At 33.4% G+C, this 20,667-nt stretch overlaps 1 protein-coding gene across 1 annotated transcript in view; it reads right to left on the reverse strand.

Moving 5' to 3' along the window:
- Window positions 1-5,042: 5,042 nt before the first annotated feature.
- The window catches only part of rdgA (retinal degeneration A), a 54,972-nt gene continuing 39,347 nt past the window's right edge, over window positions 5,043-20,667 (reverse strand). The window contains exons 12-26 of the mRNA XM_066391774.1: window positions 19,498-19,641; window positions 19,020-19,229; window positions 18,752-18,962; window positions 15,995-16,187; window positions 15,805-15,907; window positions 15,544-15,630; window positions 14,847-15,048; window positions 14,136-14,261; window positions 13,337-13,535; window positions 12,505-12,642; window positions 12,124-12,174; window positions 11,814-11,877; window positions 11,603-11,757; window positions 11,044-11,207; window positions 5,043-10,993 (exon numbers count right to left, since the gene is read on the reverse strand). Coding sequence (XP_066247871.1) covers window positions 10,944-10,993; window positions 11,044-11,207; window positions 11,603-11,757; window positions 11,814-11,877; window positions 12,124-12,174; window positions 12,505-12,642; window positions 13,337-13,535; window positions 14,136-14,261; window positions 14,847-15,048; window positions 15,544-15,630; window positions 15,805-15,907; window positions 15,995-16,187; window positions 18,752-18,962; window positions 19,020-19,229; window positions 19,498-19,641 — 2,097 coding nt within the window. The 3' untranslated portion in view covers window positions 5,043-10,943. The remainder of the gene's footprint in view (window positions 10,994-11,043; window positions 11,208-11,602; window positions 11,758-11,813; window positions 11,878-12,123; window positions 12,175-12,504; window positions 12,643-13,336; window positions 13,536-14,135; window positions 14,262-14,846; window positions 15,049-15,543; window positions 15,631-15,804; window positions 15,908-15,994; window positions 16,188-18,751; window positions 18,963-19,019; window positions 19,230-19,497; window positions 19,642-20,667) is intronic.

A 20,667-nucleotide genomic window follows, 5' to 3' on the forward strand; every position in this document is an offset into this window, starting at 1 on the left:
CTTTATTGCTTAATTTTGTAAAAGAAATATGGCCAGGTATTAAATTATTGATGTTCTTTATATACTTTCTTATGTTTCTTAACTAATAAAGACACATCCTATATAAAATAAAATATTGTTTGATTTTCCCTCTCTTAAAAAACGCCACAACACTAAGAATTAACGGCTGGTAATTAATGGCTTTTGCAGCTTTAATAGTTGAGCGGTAGGCGGCACCTATTGGAGGCCTGTGTTTAATTTCTTTTAAAGTAAACAGTTTCGAATCGATTGCAGCAACGTGTTAAAAAGAGCCTCAAACGTTTTAAAAGTGGGTAAAAGACTTCGAATCATATCCAATATTAGGTAACATAGCTATAAAGCAAATAGTAAATAATACTAAACTGATTTTATGAAGAATTGAATTCGACGTATTTTTTACGTTACATTTATCAAACGTAACCGTTTGTCGAATATAACCATGCTAGATTTTAAACCCACATCTGACCATGCCAAATTTTTTTAAAGAACTGCTAAATATGATCATTATAAGACAAGAAACAGATGACACACTATATTATGGTAAGTAAATATTTAACTATTTACAAAATTTGCAGGCTGATTGATAGTAAATAACAACAAAATATTTTTAGAACAATCAACGTTCTTTGTCCGCCCTCTTCGTAACAACCGCGTCGTCAGTGTCCACTTATCAACTGTTGTCTTTCATATTGTGGTGATTAATGAGATTGACCAATTTGAGTTACCACTCGCAGTTCAACTAAATGAACTCACGGGGTATATTTTAATACATTCAAAAACAAATCTTGTAAGTGTTTTTCGATGATCAGATATTTTTATTGCAAAGGTTATTGTAGAGCGACACCTCATATACTGTCCATGCATGGTTTCCTGATCTCTCAGAAAACAGGTCAGTTTTAGTAGCAACCAAACATGCCGGACACGTTATTTCATGGACAGTACCAAATGTTGTTCATTTGGATAACCAGTTGGTCTTTTTTTTCTAATACCTCCAGAACTATGTAATTTGGCTCCTGATTCAGGTCTCCTGAAAGTGATATTAACATAAAATTTATTTCAAAGATTATAAAATAGATTTCGTGAGGAATCCAGTTATAATAACGATTTCATTGTTAATTAATATAGTGCGGACTAATGGGTCAATAACAATTGCTTTGATCATGATAATGAATTTCTCGGTTATCATGAATCAGGAGTACAAAATAGAGGTATCACCAGGACTCGTACAGTTTTTCCATTTCTCTTAAAACTCTTCAGACACAATATTAGTTACAATCGCTTCCAAGATGTTTGTCTATGTCAGTGCAGCGCAAAGTTATAATTGCCTTTTTCATGTTTAGATTATTTTAACATTAATTTTTCATCGGTGTCCAGTAATAGTCATTGTCGTTGTTCAAGCAGGGGAACTTATTAAGCGATCAACACGGAGGGAACTGTTTCCATTCTTGTAAGTTGCACCATCACTTTTAAGTCCAAAAATGTATGTAACTCACATAAAAACAGTGGCAGTCAACTCTTTTATTTACTTTAGTTACAATGATTTGCAATCGTTACGGCATTTGTACTAATAGACACATTTTTATGAGGAAATTTTAATTTTCTGATGGTGAACGTTGATTGAGTTGTGCGTTTTAGTGTTAGAGGATAAGGAGCTGTCTTTAGATGATAGTAATAGTCAAAAATACGTCAGAGACGATGCGACAAATCTTCGAGAAATAGAACACAATTCAGCGAATGATTACTCGCGTGTAGTCACTGTGGCCATTTTTTATATCATCCCATCCATACAATTTGTGCTCGCTGATTAGCGAGTTGATTGAAATCAACTGATGGTTGATTTGCGACATGTTAGTGACAATTGTTATTATTCTTTAGGTAATCAACAATACGGAAGATCAAGACTTTTGCTACTACAACTTCTAGTGTTCCCATCCTGCTTTTCGAGATTTTTGAATCCTAAATTTCCTGCAACATTGGATATATTATATTTAATTATATATAATAACTAAAATCTAGGTTGGGAAGATAATTTTGATCATTTACATATTTATAAATTTAGAGCTTTTGAGTTTTTTGAGATTTTTCAGGGTAGAAACATATCTACTACGCCATTGTTTTTAACGTTATTTGTTCTTTTATGGTCGAAAACGCTTCAAAAGTGAGTGTGCACAAAATCTCAAGATTTATTGAGGGACTAATCCTATTGAATTTGTGAGTCCTGAATTTGGTTCTCCCTGTATAAGTATGATTTTTAAAGTTAGAGAAGACTGGTTAAAAAAATTAAAACGTTAAGGAAAAAATCCCATCATTCATTAATCAAAATTGTAAAAATTTGTAGAGATTTCGAGAAACAAAGTAGGTACACATATTGATGAATATTGAAACATGAATCTCATAACTATTAAATGTTTTTTTTTTATGTAAAATCAGAGTTTTATCAAATGGGATTTAAAAGTTATAAAGGAAAAATCCTTTTAAAACAGTTGATTTTCAGAAATCGCATTACGCCACTGCTATAAGCGAAAATCAGGATCATGCCAGTACAATGTAGTAACAAGGGAATGAATAATTAACAAAATCAAGTTTTTCTTACTCATTTAATTAAATAAAATTAATAACTCAATTGTATCTTACTAAACTTGAAACATTTAAGGAATTTCTAAAAACGCTATTGATTTTCACAAAAATCGAAAAATTATAATGTTTTGAGTTGTAAGTCAACTTAAAAAATATTAGAGGTGCACCAGACGTGGATAAAAACGATCTAAATCATAAATTCCTCAACAGCTTTTTATTTTTCTCATTTTCGGTTTATGTATATTTGAAATGCTCTTCATCTGGGGTAATCCTGGGTACGACCCTAGTATTGGTAATACCACCAAAAAGTTCAAAAATTGATAGAAAATTTTATGAATTTGCATAGTCTATAAAAAACAGCAAAGCATTTAGGTTTTGAGTGATCCGAACGATTCATCTTCTCTTCACTCTTGTCAAACTTGACAGATTTTATAGATAAGTCTATGACTTTCATGTTATAAGAAACACTTTGGCGTACTTAGCTGCTATACAAATTTGCCAAAATGCAAAAATCAATAGTCACAATTTTTTCCAAATTTTTAGTCGCAGCTTCAAACTCTATTGAATACGACTCTAATTTTTATTAATACAAACATTTTTATTTATGAAATCTCCCATAGCCTGTAAAAAAATGACGTACTGTGGGTCTTCACCCATTTTTTAAGAACTAGAAATTGAAGAGTTAAAGTTATTTTTTATTTTACGACCCTGATGAAAACATTACAGATAATGTTTTCATAAAATTGGCAGTAGTGGAAATCTACTAGCGCACCGAAATTATCTGAGCTGTTACAAGATTATATTAAATTTGGAAAATTTGTGGAACTACTGAGAGAATCTAAGTACGCCGCTGATTTTGAGAAATATTGAAAGATTATAATTTCTATATAGTTTTTTTAACCCGATTTGAAATAAATCGGAAACGTACCTACATAACATTCAAAATGGTTGAAATGTTAAAGAGAAAGTTGTAATTATTCTTTCTTATGAAATTAATGGAAACTTTGAAAAATCCAGTACGCCATTGCTTTTCATGAAATATTTTTCAGCTAAGGTGAATCAAATTGCTAAACTCAACTTCTAAACCTGCCTTTGTATATTATGTTTCTCGTCAAAATGGACTAGTTTTGAATAGGCAACCAGGCATACCCCAAATTACGTTACGGACCATAAATTATTACGGCAGCAAATTAAAAAATAACGATGTTTAATCAGTTAACGTGTAAAATTTACTACTACTTTTTCTATTCAGAGATATGAAATACTGCTTCATCCAGGGTTGCATTATACAATGGACGCTGCTTTAATAGCTAAAGGGCTACTCTCTGGATGTTACCACATTTTTCCTAATCAATCAAATTTCCAATTTGAAATGTACTCCCGCGGATTCCTAATATTCTAGATACAACTTTCACGTATTTTACAGCCATCCTCATTATGGTTAAATTATACAAAAATCGTCATGCAGACATTAATGCTCAGGCACATGCCACCTTTGCAGTAGCAGGTTTTGCAATTTTATATAAGAAGGTAAGAATTTGATATAAAATTGTTGTAATTTTGATATTAGAGCATTTTCTTTAGGCATTATTGGGAGAATGAGTGGTTTCAATATGCTCTGGGGAATTTTTCCTTAATTCATACATTTTAGTTTTCCTTGTTTTCTTATCCCCGAATATCTACTACATGGGTGCTATCCGAGTGAGTCTACATCGCGCAGAAAGGAGCGTAGAGCCAGGCACGTGTGCATACCTCAACGAACCGGTACGTAAAATCTTATATATAAATAGTGATATATTACTTTATAGATATTCCAAGGAGAATGTTGTCTTTAGAGCGTGCGATATTAGTTTTATTGGCTAAACCCATGAATTTAGGCATTTTTATAGCATGTTTCGAACACTTTTTAGATAACGATGGTGACCCAAATTTTGGACCCTTCTTACTGAAGCTGTTAATAGCCAGTGTTCTGATGTATGTAACCTTTTACTCTGCTATGAAGGTACGTTTTAAACACAGTTAAAAACTAAAAAGGAAATTTGCAAAATTCTTCAGTTCATCGACAAAGAGAACATTGGCTTCGGACCGATCTTACATGCAATTCTCACTATTTGCTTTTGGGGAGTTACTATCAGTTTTTACCCGAATCCGGCCACGGAATGGGTAGTAAGTTTAAAATTGCTTTACTTTCATTTAAAGAAAATTGATCTAAAAGTGACCCCATCAGAGTCGAGAAAATACAATCAGAAATGCGTTCACTTTGGGTTTTTTGATACGCACGACGTGTGGCATTGCTTAGTGCCCTTGCATTGTCCTTTACCTTGTACTTTTGTATCTCCTTTCTTTGGACAACGATTTGACTCGTAAACACCGAAGCGGAATTCTCGTATTTTAGAAAAAATCAAAGTGGCTAAAGGTAGTCGAAGGAAAATGAAACCACATTCTAATGGAATTTTAAAGTCCACTTCAGACATATTTATTAGCCATCGAAAACTCTGTTTGCCAAACCGAAGTTCTCCAAACAGATTTTCCGAGTTGGGCAATTATTTTGATGATGGATATTTTGCGATAAACTCGTAATTATAAGTAAAACTATGTGTCGCAAATCGGGTATTAAATAAAGTGCAACTAGATAACTACTATAGGAGACGTATTTTTATCAAAATTTCCCGTGAAAAATTGTTTGGAAGAGTCGTGAGAAGTTACACATAACACTCAGCGCCATTTAAGGCCAGTCAAGTACATTCTATTGGACAGATTTCTCATTTGCTGCGGGAAATTGAAAATTAATTGCTCTTGGACCCTTATTAGTGATGGCAAAAAAATCTTATTTGATTATAGTGTTACGTGTAATCATAGCAGCTGCCCTCTAATATTTAATGTAATAAGGAATACTAAAACTATTTACATAAACTATTAAATTAGCAACAGGCGTATATCACAAGAGAAGATGTAAACCCTTTTGAAAAGACCTGTCAAATTTCTCTTCCGTTGTTTATTACATCATTGACCATATTGGTAGCTACTCAATAGTCTTATTAACAAAGTCATTAGTATTGCTTCCATACGAGGCCATGATTGTACTTTAATGGAAAGTTATGAAAATATGTTTATGTATTATGAAGCCCTCCCGTAATGCTGTATAAGTAGTAACATTGATGGCTTTTCGGTTTACATCCATTACAAAAAATAGTATTTATACTCTTTTATTTTAAAATTTAATTCTAGATTTAGATCACATTTCTTGCTACAGAACTAGTGAAAGAGTCGAGCGAGATTGTTATTTAAAAATGTACAAGTTTTGTTAAGCTTATTATGTCATACCAGCAAGATATTTTGACTCTAAGGTCCCTTTCATTGCTTTTTCACTACATATACATAATAAATATAATTTTAAAAAGGTTTAATAAACACTGAATATTTACAAAATTGCAATTTATACATTATAAAAGTCAGCAAACCTTAAAACAGTGCTATTAGTAGTAATTTAGAAAAAACCTCATCTAAGTTTAAAACAGTTTTTAGATTATCAAATATATTACAATTACTTTTTTATGCTTAACTTCTTACTATAGATCTTTGCTAATAATTGAAAACTGAAGGATTTTTTATATAGTTTTTAAGTACGATATTACATAAGTTAAAAAGTCTACTACTAAAGCTACGTCTTCAAATCCCATTTGCAATGCATGACAATAGACAAATTATAAATAAGATGGTTTGACATTTTTCCCAGACCGATCACTCAATTTGATTAAATTTGATGACAATAGATTGTTGTTTTTTAATAACAAAAATGTCGTGGCTTTGTAGGGGCTCTGCTACCCTGAAATGGCCAACTCTGAAAGTTGTTTTTGTGTGTAAGTGATCTGGGCATATTTCAAACAAATCATAAGTCAACACACAACACTTAATTTTGATTTTCGAGTATTTAATAGTTTATACTATACATTTGCGGATTTGATAAAAAAGAAAATTTCAGAATAAGAGCCTTTTGGATATTTAAGTAAAAAGATGCCTAAGGAAATGTTTAAACGAGAACGTTTTTATACACTGCTAAAAAATCGAAAACTCTACACAGCATCTAGACATTAAACACGTAATTTAATGTCAAAGTTTATTGCCATGTTCCTATGCTTATTCTCAATTTGAAATATTTTAAATACCAGGTAAGGAAAACGTTAAGGATAAGCAATAATTTCAAATCATTGTGCAAATTTAAGTTCTTTCGCTTGATTGATGATTTATTTTAATTTTAGATTGCTTTGTTGATTAGTGGCGCGATTCTATAAATAACCTTACACCGATATAAATTTATGGGCTCATTATTCAAGTTGCGATTGAAAATTTCTGGTCACGTGGACGATGAAAACGGGATTCTGTAAGTATCGATGTTAGCTGAGCATTTATACTGCTCATTTATCCTAACATTTATTTATTGTACTTAACTTGACATGAATGCATCTGAACTAACCACCAAAATTGAGTCCGAATGTCTTTGTCTAAGATAGTGATAAGCCTTGTTTGGACTATTTGCAACTTACGTCTTAGTTGTTTAAAATATCAGCTGAAAAAAATTATCAGTATCTATACGAAATATTAAGATAGTTTATTATATTTTAATTTTTCAATTTATTCGGTGTTATTAAAGTCAAACATAAAAGACTGCAAAATACCGCAGAATTTCAATATCAGATAAATTGAGGGAACAGAAAAATAATATAATCGATAGAAATTAAGCTTAAAATAGATGACGACTGATGTCCCTAAAAACTCTAAGTGAAGTAACTGCACATGTACAATTTGATTATTCCACGTCAGTAAATCAGCCATTTTTTAAATAGCTCGTGATGTGCAGTAGATATTAGGTTGGTGGGAATGAAATGCACAATTTTATGAAGTATCAAATTGAACAACAGATAACTGTGATATTTAAAAACAACTAATATCTCTTTTTTTTGTTAGAAAGGTACATTTTCCTCTATTAAATGTATCTTTAGATGTATGAATATCAGTTGATTTGTTGTTAAAGAAACAGTCCTTATAAAGCAATGAATAAGTCTAAAATTCGTATTAATTTGCGGACATATGTTTATTAGACATTTTTTACTTAAAATCAATCGAAGATTACGCTCTTAAATTTTTTACGCGTAATTAGGAAACACCCCGTATATTATTAATATGGCGAGCTGTTTGTACTGTATTTGTTTCATGACGAAATCCATATTCGAAAATAATACGAATTTTAGATTTATTCATTGCTTTACAAGAACTGTTTCATTAACAACAAATCAACTGATATTCACATTGTTGGATAATGTTTTCTTTCATAAGGTAAAACTTATGAAAGTATCACTTCCATCAGACACATAAATTATTTTTCGATAGATATGTTTGGTCTAGTCCCTCCAGGATTATTTATATAAACACACAGGTTCGATGTATGAGTGTCTGGAGCGATGCTTGATAAATTCATTCTTTTTCTACGTCTTGATATAATAAGACACTCTTTTAAAATCTATCGGACCGCGCATATCAGAAAATAGAAAATCATTAGTAATTAGTGTGTTTTCTTTTATCCTCATAACCCAATGCACATATCTAAGGATACGTTTAATAGAGGAAAAATGTACCTTTCTAACAAAAAAAAGAGATATCGGTTATTTTTAAATATCACAGTTATCTATTGTTCAATTTGATACTTCACAGAATCGTGCATTTCATTCCCACCAACCTAATACATGCCGCAAAACTGTTTATGGTTCTTTTTCGTATTTTACCCATATTATCAAAGAGAAATGTCCTCTATGTCTCCTTTTTAACGGAGCTTTAGAAAATGATTAAATTTTAAGTAGAGGAATAGTGAACTTTAGTGGGAGATAATTAATTTTTGATGAAATGAGATTGGTTTGCTAAATCTAATGACATGTTCTATATAATTTCATACTAATTAGGTACATTTTAAAATTAGAGGGCTGATTTAAAGTATATAGCCGCTTTGAGGCTATATAAGTTTAAAATGCAAAATTTCACTTTCTCTTATATTCTCTAAATTAGTCAAAATCACGACAATCCATTGGCTACAGCCATAAAAAATAATTATAGAATCGCACCATAAATGTCGGAAATGAAAAAAATAAAATTTATTTGCTTAATTTTTAAAATTTAATAATTGAAAATCGTCAGTACCATTGACAGTGTTGTCAATTTTATAGTATTATATCGAGTTTAGACGTTTTGGCAATTGTGCTTCCAACGCCTACTATTGAAATTGTGCTTGTAATTATCTAAAAACTGTACCTACAGCAAAAAAGCGTTTATTACGGTCTCTAAACTTAAAGGCACATATTTAAAACTGGTATTCACACCTATTCTTCAATAAATTAGCTATAAAGCTAACCTGAGAGTTTTGGATAATGTAGAAATATCTTCTGAAAGCCACTTAGCTCAATTGTCCCCAAATATCCCATAAATACCGCCGTTTAACCATCGTAAAGTGTGCTGAGTCATGCGTTAAACCTTCCACGGCACATTCACTCTGACTTTTTTTTTTCGAAAAAGGTTAGTTTTCATGAAAATTTGATGAGTTTTCTTGAAGGTGGCGAAAGGTGCAGGTTTGACAACTAAAACAAAATCACGTAGGTGTCCCCACATTCAATTTTTTTGCTCGACAGCCTACGATATACACTGCTCAAAAAAACCTAAGAAACAAGCATGATTTTGAATATATCTCTGTTTCTTGATAAGCCAATAGGTATAACTCAATAACTCTTGGAAATGTCTTTCTCGTTCCAATCGACCTGTCACCCGCCAAATGCGTTGTAGGTCAGACCGAAATCCAAACCTAGACTCGTCCATGAATAGCATTTAGATTGGCTCATTCAGTTTGGCCCCATTATTGGTGTTGCTCCGCTTAAGCCAAACGAAGAGCGCGATTTCTTGGTCGTAACGCAGGAGCCCTTATGGGATGGCGAGAGTGTAGACCGGATTCATGTAACCTGTTTCTCGCAGTTTGGCACGAAGTTAACACCTTGTGAGCTACGCGTAGATCTCCAACCAAATCCCTAGCTGTAGCAGTTCTACGTCTAGCTTGCAGTGTTAGAAAACGGTCTTCTGCTGCAGTTGTAATTCGTGTACGGCTAATGTGCCTTTCAGCCACGTCTCCAGTTTCCTGGTACCGCGCCCACAATCTGGAAATCATCGACCGAGATACAACAAACTCAGCCGCAACATTGATCTGTAGTTGACCAACTTCAATCATCCCCACTGCTCGCAACATTTCTTCTCGTCAAGTGCCTTCGTTCCATCATTCATTCACAAGAACACAATCCACTAATTTATTCAACAATAGACTGAAATTTTTTTTTTTGCCCAAAAACGAATAAACATTAACATTATTGTTAAAAATGTCAATACGTATTTTTAGGTTTTTTTGTTTGTCCGATAAAAAGGCCGATAGGCATATCAATTTTTTTATTACTATAGCTTGCAAAAATTGTAAAAATAAAATAACAATTTTTGTTTCATAAGTGAACTAAAATTTACAAATTTAGCTATTATTGCCGTTGTTCCTTAGATTCTTTTGAGCAGTGTATTTCTTGAAATATTAAGGCACGCGCATCAGCATAAATTTTAGGAAATATACAGGGTGTTACATTAGAAATTTTCCAAGCATTTGAAATTTTTGTTTTTGGTTTATTTTGATATTAATTTTTAAGATCCTTAACTGTTTTCCTTGTATTAAGTATTACTGTTCAATATACACGCTTAATTATGAAGGAATGTTTGAGGTGTGATATGTATAAAAGTTATAGTTTTATCCTTTATATTATTTTGGTCACTTTACATCATTACTTACCTTGTGGGACATATAAATATTGGCCTTTAATATCAGTTATTTATTAATCATAGAGAGTTAGCTTAACCACGTCATTTATATATCTTAAATGAAATTATGGTTTTTAGGGCCTGTTTACTACTTGCCGGCATTATTTGGCCTTCAAACTTTGTATTATACAATATTTGCTTTAAAAAATGTTTCCACTTTCATGTATGCATAATTATGAAAGTGGAGCCATTTATAAAAAAAAAACTAAAATCTATTTAGAATTCGAGACATACACCTATATAAAGTATTTACCTCATAGTATCACATCTTTCCCTTAATACCCTACTCCTTATCCCTATTATTACTAAAATACTTTATTAGAAAAAAGTTGTTATCTGTCAAAAAGGTGGTGATATTGGTGTTAAGAGTGAAGACAATTTTTAGAAGAGTTTTAATTAGTTATTTATCATTATCTTTGATATGTTCTAACACCATTTTTCACGATAAATTGTTATGTGGGTTAGACAGACGTGCCGTCGTCACTGGAGATGAGTTGGAACTGCTCCTGACCTGGAATTTATTTATTATCATTTGTAGTGCGTATATTTTGAAAAATTTACTCAGTAAATAGGCCGCTAGGTCAATATCCTCGTTCTGCGTGGCAAGTAAACGGGGTGTATTTCCCCGATGATCGGCAATGTCTAGTTTAGCCCCCCTGGCAACTAGCATGCAGCAAATGTCCCTCCATCTATAAACAGCCGCTTTGTGAAGAGCAGTTTGACCCCTAAAATTACGATGTTTGCAATTCTGTTTTGTCAATTTTGCTATTAAATTTTTTTTTTATAACTTATGAATATATAATTTTTTTCGATTATTAGTGGTGACCTAGAAATTTTTATTCAATTTTAAATTGAAGTCTGTTCTACTGAGATGTAATCTCTAACCGATAGTCTAACATCAGTCAATAAAAGATATTTCAGGACTGTAAAGTATTTGTTATTCGAGTTAAATGGAAAATTTGTATTGACTCATAATTTTCAATTTTTTAAAATTCTATAACTAACTGAAGTTTTTGTACTGTTGGTCTTCTTACCAGAAAGTTAAGTTATATAGAAAATAATTTCCATTCTAGTTTTATGTCTTAAGCATTAAAAAATCGCCCTAAACAACAATACTTACAAATTAATGTCCTTATCATTAATTATATGCGGGGCATTGCCAATGATGTATTTCACTATATCCTTATATCCATATCTCGCTGCATAATGAAGAGGAATTTGACCAGTGGCATCACGTGTCCTTAAGGAATAGCCTTGCATATGCAGTTCTCGCAACTAATGCCAAAAAAACTGGTCATTCAATAATTTTTTAATTAATTAGCTGTAAATACCTTTGTTAAATTCCCACTTTTGGCAGCTGCTATGAGCTCCTCATTAGGTTTCTCTTCTACGATGCTGAAAAAACCTAAACATTTAGTTGTTCTGTTATGTGAATTATTAAATAACGCCAATAACATCTGAGTGGTTTTTATAATAGGAATTTCTACTTAATACTCGAAATCTACTGGAGGCTTAAGGTGCAAGAGGTCACTTTGCTAGATGGTAGACGAGTGTTCAGGTTACAAATCCGAATACACTCTAGAAGCGTAGGTATTAACAAGGACACCAAAAGAAAATCTACACACAGACAAAATTTCTTACCTAAAGGCACTACATGATTGTTGATTCAAATTGAATAATCGTTCCGCAAAGCTGCATGCGCAGTATTGAGTAAACGAGTGGTGGAACAAATTCAAAAAAATTACTTAAGAAAATTCATTAAAGCACTTTTATTTAAAAAAGGTAATTGGAAGAAAGTTGATAACTAACAATGAGTTAAGGAGGGTTACTCCTAATTATGCAAATTCATAAAACTTGAGATCAATGCGCACTTCTTGGGGGATGATAAAATAACGTTTTTTTCATTAAAAAATTATCTAAACGTAACCGAAAAAGTGTTCATCATCTCGGTAGTTTAACCAACAATTTGTGAAAAAACGTTTAAAGTGCAAATTTTGACGAAATATGTAATTGAAAAATCACCTTCGAATTTTATTCCCGGTACAAGTCGGACACTCACTAGTGTTGTCATTTATTTGGTCGTCCGAAGTCTCGATAGCTTGGTTTTCGTCAGAGGCAATGGGTGGGTGATCACTGGGTGAGTCAAGACTACCTTCATCACTGGAAAAATTCAGATGGACTAATTAAAGAACAAGTTAGTTTAAAGGTCCTCGTCCTAAGCGACTCTGGTTTTATCTTTATTATAATGATTGCTACAAAACAGCGATAAAATTTCTATGAAACTCAGGAATCTTGAGATCAAGCCCTGCAGGTATTTATAAGATTGCCAAATTTTTATAAGATTCTTCAACAGCCTTAAAAACTCAAAAATGTTCTATTGAAATTTACATTAGAAAAATTTGGGAAGCCGAACTCTCTTTAAAAAATAGGTTAAAAATTTACAAAGGGTACCAAATATTTGCGCAAATTTTGTAATCTTTGCCGAAAATCTTCTAAAATCTCTGAATATGTATTTGAATTAGCAAAGATGAATATAATTTCCACTAGATAGATCGGTATTCACCATATTGCTAAGAAAAACCAACATTATTTTGTCATAATGGTGAATAAATCAAAATGGCTAATGGATTCTGACAGAATTCGACATTTTCCTCGAATAATGTTGTACAAACTTGGTCCACAAAACGGCTAATTCGCCCACTGTTTGCAGAAGCAATCAATCACTTCGTTCTCATGTTTCAAGTCAATACGTCCAAACGAGGACCCTTAAACGTTTCAGTTATTTTTTAATTCCAACCCGCGCCATATGCGCTTGACAGTGCCAAATTACATTTACCCGAAATTAAATATTCACCTTATTCGCATCTCAGGAATGACGAGAGATGTTTTATGATTAGAGCTCGGCGAGGGGTTTGCGGTCTCGTCTTCCGGGGTTTGAGGAACCGTCCCACCACCGCATTCCAGGATGTAGAGGTTTTCCGAGGCAATGTCCATGACGTAGTGAAGGTTTTCCTGCGCCCGGTCAATGCGGAAGAACCTCTCCGCTGTACAAGCTAGAAAAACCCAGCTCGTAAACTAGTTTCGTGGTCTAAAAGGTGTTCTTTTAAAAAGTCAATTAGCCCGGTGAAATTAAAAATGCACCGTCATCTTTAATATCCCCCTTGAGTCGTTTTACGCTTTTCTAATTAAAAGATAATAGTTTCAGAGTTATCCCATTAATTTTCCATAATGGTGCGTTCCCTTCGAACGAGAATTGAAGTAATCTATATTTCCGACGTGAGGGTATATGCTAATTAAATTAAGTTTCGATTTAAAATTCCTTCTACGTTTTACTGCTGGAACCCAACGAACGCTTTCACTAATTGATTACCCCAGATTACGCGTTTCAGATTTCATCGTTTTAATTAAATAGTTCGCGTAACACCTGAATAATTGTTTCTTTCATTTTTTTTGTGGGGTAATGGCGCTTCACACACTAATGAGGAACGGTGCTCGTCCGGGCCCTTAATAAAGGGTAAATATTATTCTCAGTTAGTTTCAACTCAAAATAGTTTGCAATTCCCCCGTTCCAATAACCCCTACTAATATATGAGGTGTTATTCCTCAAAAAAAGAAAACACGAATAATGAACACTCTTTAAAGGTTTGACTTACAATCGACAAAGCACCATTCGGAGCTGTTTACGGGGTCCTTTTTCTCTTCGAGCAGGCGGTTGATGAGGGTCCTAGCTTGTTCCAAGTCTGAGGTGATGATTATTTCGAGAGATCCAATGTTGATAGCTGCAAAAATAGATGATAAAAATAAATTATAGACTGATGAAGGGGAGAAATTTTCGAATAAATATATGTTTTGTGAGGTTAAGTAAAATTATAATTTTCCCGACATTTAACAAATTCAATGAAACGAATATTTGCGAACTTGTGCTTGGTGACACAACACCTACAATCGAATTATGGAAATGGTGTCAACATAGGTAGGTACACGTGGAACTCGTCACATCCAGGCTGCATCAGTGCGCAAATTAAACACCACCACCGCAAACCTCCGATATGTATCATTAGAATTGCTAATTGCCGTACTGTCGCTTGGCGTTGTTATTATTCCAAAAGTCGTGCATTTAAGATTGGGTCTTAACAATACACCTTCGAGTGTTCAACTTAAAAGATAAATCGACAAAACACACGTGTTAATATAGGCACATCACATACGAAACTTTGCAAGAAGTTGTAGCAGAAAATGGCTTTTGTAAGTTGAATTCCCCAAAGAACCACCTGCAACTTTAATCGTCTACGACATCGTTAAACTTGCTGAACTAAAGGAGCGTTTAAGAAGAGCAACAATGCGAGTTTGCAGAGGAAACTTACCAGCTTCCGTCAGTTTATCTTTGTCGTAATGGTGCTGCTCGTAGTCAGGCATAGAAATCTTATGAACGGTGTACTTCAAGTTCTGTAACGCCGCTTGAGGTGGTATTACTTTACCGGACTTTCTTTTGGCCAACATGGTCGCTTTATTTAGGTGACTGATGGAAATTATTGAAGGTTTCAGTTTGCACGCCTCTCCGTCCACCTAAATTATTGAGAGAATTTTAGAAACAACGATAGATAAATCGCGTTTCAAGCTGAATTCTTAATGAGCAATAAAATATTGAACTTTTTTTTAATATAAGTGATCTTATAATTGTTACCTGAATGCACATTGAAAGTTTCCCTACCCTATATACATCAATAGACATTTGATATTACTTAGGGGACAGATGCTTGACAATCAAACAATTGACAATTATTGGTTGAATATAAGGCACTTAAGTATGGTTTTCCATGATGGCGCTATCTGTAAGATGCCAACAGAATCTCGACCTTATTTCTCGGCAGAATAGTGAAGAACATATACCACTGTTTCAAATTATTTAGATAAATTTGAAGATTGAGGCTTTAATGTTGATTATTATGAATAGAGAATGTCAAAAATGGCAGTTAGGAATGTGATCTAGTGCAAATAGAAAATAACAATTTATTGGTAATATTTGTGGATTTTTTATAATTTACTTTACATTGGTCTTACCTGCATAGGTATGGTTTTTGTGGTCACAATTTTGGCGGAACGGCACTGAGTAATGCATGTGCCATGGCCACCAGCTTGTAGCAGAGGCTGGAAAAGAGTAATATGCTCAATAAAGTTTACTCATCAATCTTCATATAGCCCATTTATTTTAAACGTTTGTGCAGAAATTCTTTAACTTGAAATTTTGAGAATATCTTTTCGAGATTTAACTTAATTGAACCGAAAAATTGTACGACCATATTGGTATTATTTTCTACTTACAAGCTGATACGTTGTAAGCCCTAGAACTTCGATGAGCCCATCTTCAGTACTCGGATCTGACGTGCCCATCGTTTTACTCCAGGGTTTGGTTCCGCCGCCATAACTATAATCAAGGCAACAAAACAAGGTGAATACAAAAAACATCATTTCTTAACGTACCAACTTTTTGAGCAATTTAGTAAACTTGTACCTGGCAATATTCAGGAAAACTATGGCATGCACTCGCAATTCCTTCAGCTTCGGAGTAATGTCGTTGCCGTCACATTCGAGTGTAACGTAGTCGGCTAACCCTTTCCACTTCCTCCTTAACAAATCTTTGCCTCCCATTTGGCCGTAAAACATTTTGTTTCTTAGTCTGGAATTGAACTTTTCAGGATGGGCCTCTGGAAAAAGCACAATAGTTTTAAATTATAAATAGTTTAATTAAGTAGTCCACTCATAAAAACTAGGTATTATCTACCATTTTTAATATTCGAAGTTCGTTACACAATTATTACTAATTGTAATGCGATTATCGCGTTTTAAGAGCGAATCGGTCCTTGTGTTTTCCCTCGTTCTCAAAACTTTCTTTGCCGAGATCCTTTTTCCCATTCTCTCGTTCCTTTGATCCTTTAAGGAGTTTGAGCGAGTGGGCGCAACTTCGTTGTTTGTATTATGGCTCATTCACCACGATGATCAATAAATTATCGCTTTGACGTCAAACTGTGGCGGTTTGGAGAAATCGCGGTCTCCGGATAAGGAGCTAACCGTCGCTTATTTTCTTTCCGATTGAGAGGCGAAATTGCTCTTTAAATATGCCTTCTATGCGCTTGTCGACTTAGATGTTTTATTTACCAATAGCTAAGTGAGTTATGAGGAGGATGGCTATAGCGAGGCGCAAAAATGGATGTCAGAATTTAAAATAAAATTATTTATAAAGGTCTGACTAATGCTCTAATAAATGAATAATTTTTCCTCAAAATCTTAAGGTCAAAAGGTCAGCTTCGTTGCCATTAAAACTTCAAACAAACTATTAATTATTTTCGCCATAGGATTAACCTGATTAAAAAATGGCATGATTAAATTTGCAAAGAATAGTATAAAGGACTCTTAGGTAAATGATACTTTATAGCATAGAAAAACAAAAAATAGCATCCAAAACCATGGGTAGTAGACCTCAGCAAATATCAATTATAGACAATGTCTTCACAGATTACAAAAAAAGGTAGTCAAAACCTGGCGCAGCATAAATTGAAATTGCCACTCTGGCACTTTAAATCTTATTGCTACGGTTTCAGCAAGAAACAATGAAAGGTATTAGACTGCGAAGTCTTAAATGTACCAATAACCATAAATTAGCATTCAGAAGCAATTTCTGTTGAGGGTTAAACCGATCTTGGTTCAATTGTCACAAATACAAGGTGTCTCACAAAAAAAACCAGGCGATGCTATAACTCAATTATTTATGAACAGATTTTGATGAACTAAAAACCAAATAAAATTGAAAAATTTGAACAAAATGAATTATGTAGCTATTTGAATCCTAAATTTTGACGTTATGAGTTATATAACTATCTGTATCGCCATGAGGCCACCTGCATTATTCTGTGGTCATCTGCATTTCATTTCATCTCATCTTATTGTATTATCTTGTACAAAGATGCCTGGCTCCATGGACAAGTGGCGCCCAAATGATATTCAACGCGAAGGAACAAGATAAAACCGCCTTTAATCATTGGAATCACATCATTCTTCCTCATAATTTTCTGCGAGTAGTTATCCTGCAAGTGTGATATTGTAAATTAGTTCTTTATAAAAAATAGTTACTAATGTTGTTATTGGCGAAAATGATCACATATCAATTTCAGTTTAAGTTATTTAAAAATAAACGGTGAATTTACAGATATGCTTGCAGTATATTTCCAAAGCAATAAGAACTCCGGTGAAGCAATTTTTATTCTACCCCCTTTCTTAATAGAAAAGTACGTAATCGCAATAAATTTAACCGTTAAAAAAACCAATTTACGACGCTATGGGTTTTTCAAAAGTTTGAAAAAAATAATTGCAAAACTTTGATGAAAATGTACAACTCAACGTATTGTTTAATGTTGAAGAGAATCCAAAAACATCAGTAAAAGACATTATTAAGGCCTTGAAGCTATTTTATCTCGTCCCTTCTCGCTGGATATCATATGGGCACCATTTATCCATGGCGCCAGGCGTCTTCGTACTGGATAATATAATAGGATGAGATGGAATGAAATGCAAATGACCACAGCATAACACAGATGGCCTCATGATGATATAAACAGTTACATAATTTATAATGTCAAAATTTAGGATACAAATGGCTACATAACTTATTTTCTTCAAATTTTTCATTTTTTTTCAATTAAAAATTGTTTTAACAGTAATTTGTTATACAAATTCAGAAAAATATTTTCTATCAAAAAAAAATATATGGAGTTTTATTTGAAATTTTGAAGTCGACATCTGAAGCAGAAGAGTTAAGTTAAAAAAAAACAACTTTAGCGTTATTTAGTATTCTGAAAAATATAATTTTATTTGGTTTTAAGTGGATAAAAATCCGTTCGTGAATAACTGAGTTATAGCTTCGCCCGATTTTTTGGGACACCTTGTCTATATAATGTCGGTGCCTTGTGGGACATTAATGGTGTATCACGACTTGTCGTGGACTTCAAAAATTGCATTTTTTTTAAAGAAAATTGTTATATTTATGATTAAAAATTCTGAAGAAATTTTCCGTTATTTGGCATTAATAATTTCAATTAGAAGTGCGTGAAAAGGGAACAATTGAAGTTTGTGATGACGTATTTGAATATCCTCAAGAGTGTGGCAATATGGTCGAATGTTCGAGTTGTATTGTTTTGAAAATTGTTCACCTATATATTTGATTGAATCAGAAACTCGCTTTTATTGTGTGTTCTCCGGAACTGTTGAGACTTACCTCTCGCTTCGTGAAATTCTAAAGCAATATGCGCGTCCACTCCCAACGAATAGTAATTATTGACCACGCTAAGGGGTAGTGTATCCTTGCCATCATTGTTCTGCTCTGTATTGGGGTTGGTCTCAACGTCCAAACACCAGCGATCCAAAAGCACCGTATCGCTGTGGTTGATATTGGTCAATATTTTAGAAATTGGTTCATCTGTGTAACCCTGTATTAAAAAAAAAACAAATAATAAAATCATCAAGTATTAAGGGTTGCATCTTACCCCTCCCCATCCCAAAGCCCTGGCTAAATCATTACCAGTACCCAATGGGAGAACCCCTACAGGGGGTGCTGGTTTCATTTTAATTTGATCTATTACACTCAGCACCCACCCCACTGTACCATCCCCGCCGCAGGCCAATACTCGTAGATTGGGCACTTTCCTGAAAAGCTCCAGTCCGAATTTGGGTCCTCCCTGTGTCAGATCGAAAACCTGCGGATTTATTTTCATATTCAAATCGCGATTGTTTCATCAAACAAATATGTGGGAAATTTAAATGTAGTAAGGTAAATAAATAACGGGGCAAGGAAAGTCGGCTTTTGCCAAGCGAATCCCACGAGAGGAGCTACATCGTAAAAGTCCCAGTTGTAGGTAGAAAAATGGAAAACGGATTTCACAATGTTACAATTTGGTTCGAAGTACCTTAACTCGGGTTTATTAAGGAGCGAGTTACAGGGGAATTTGGGACAAACACACTTACCTGCCTGGGATTCAGAAGCCACTGGAATTTCTGCATCAATTTTAAGCCTTGATTGCCTCCGGATTTCGGGTTAATGAAAACGATCACAGGGGTTACGGTTGTCGATGGAATGGGCTTGATCACGAAAGTTCTATATTCTTTATCCTGAAATTAGGAACAAGTTTGTTAGTTAAAAAGTTAGTTAAATAATAAATCGTCAAGTTCATGGACATAGTGAGAGTCAGACAAATACTAATCGAAAACTAATTCTACATTACATATAAAAAAGTGATAAAATAGGTGGAAATCTTGGTTTATTAAGATTAGACAGGAATTTCTTTAAGAAAATAGCTGCTTTGATTGTTAAAACTATCATTTGCCTCCACTGTGCGAATATTAAATCAGCACCAACAACTCACATTCAGCGCCATCTATTCCGCATTATGTAGTCGTCTTTATTCTTGATCCTTCTAGACCGTAACTGTGTAGTACAGTTTAAGCCCTTGTGTCGGAAAGAGATATACTACGTAACCGTTGACATTAAATTAGACATAGGCGAAGATAAAAGTGGGGGCAAATGAAAGTTTAAACAGACAAAATTGCGAATTTTTGTTTAATTATGAGATTAGAAATAGATAGAGATTTTGATATTGAATGAATTTGTTGATGGTTGTTATGTTTTCGTTGTGCGATTATCGAGTCGAAGCTGAAAAAAATTCAGTTGTAATGAAAAGAAAATTTCACAGAGAAAAAGTTTTAAACAAGTGAAATGTTTGAAAGGAAAAGAAAGATGTTTTGCAAATTAGAAATTCTTTAAGACCAGCGATATCTTAGTTTGGAATATCTGCGTACATCACTTTCTTCTTCCTTTTATTCATTCTATCAACACTTTTCGACATACATGTTTATTTTTTTGTATGTTTTTTCGTTTTCTATATTTGAAGGTGTTTCTTTAACAGTTTTTTTAACATAATATAGATAGTTTTTACCCTTATTTACCTAACCCTGCCTATAAAGCATTTCAATTAACTCTGTTTTGTGGGTGTTGAAAAATATATTAATTTACTTTAATGGAAAAGCCTCAATGGAACAATAATTAATAGCCCTCCATATTTAAGCATAATCACACGGCCAAACCTCAAGGGGGAACTCTGAACTAAATATAATTAGAACCTGAACTTCTGCCCTTAT

This window comes from Euwallacea similis, chromosome 1, assembly GCF_039881205.1.
Source record: "Euwallacea similis isolate ESF13 chromosome 1, ESF131.1, whole genome shotgun sequence".
Classification (NCBI taxonomy): Eukaryota; Metazoa; Arthropoda; class Insecta; order Coleoptera; family Curculionidae; genus Euwallacea; species Euwallacea similis.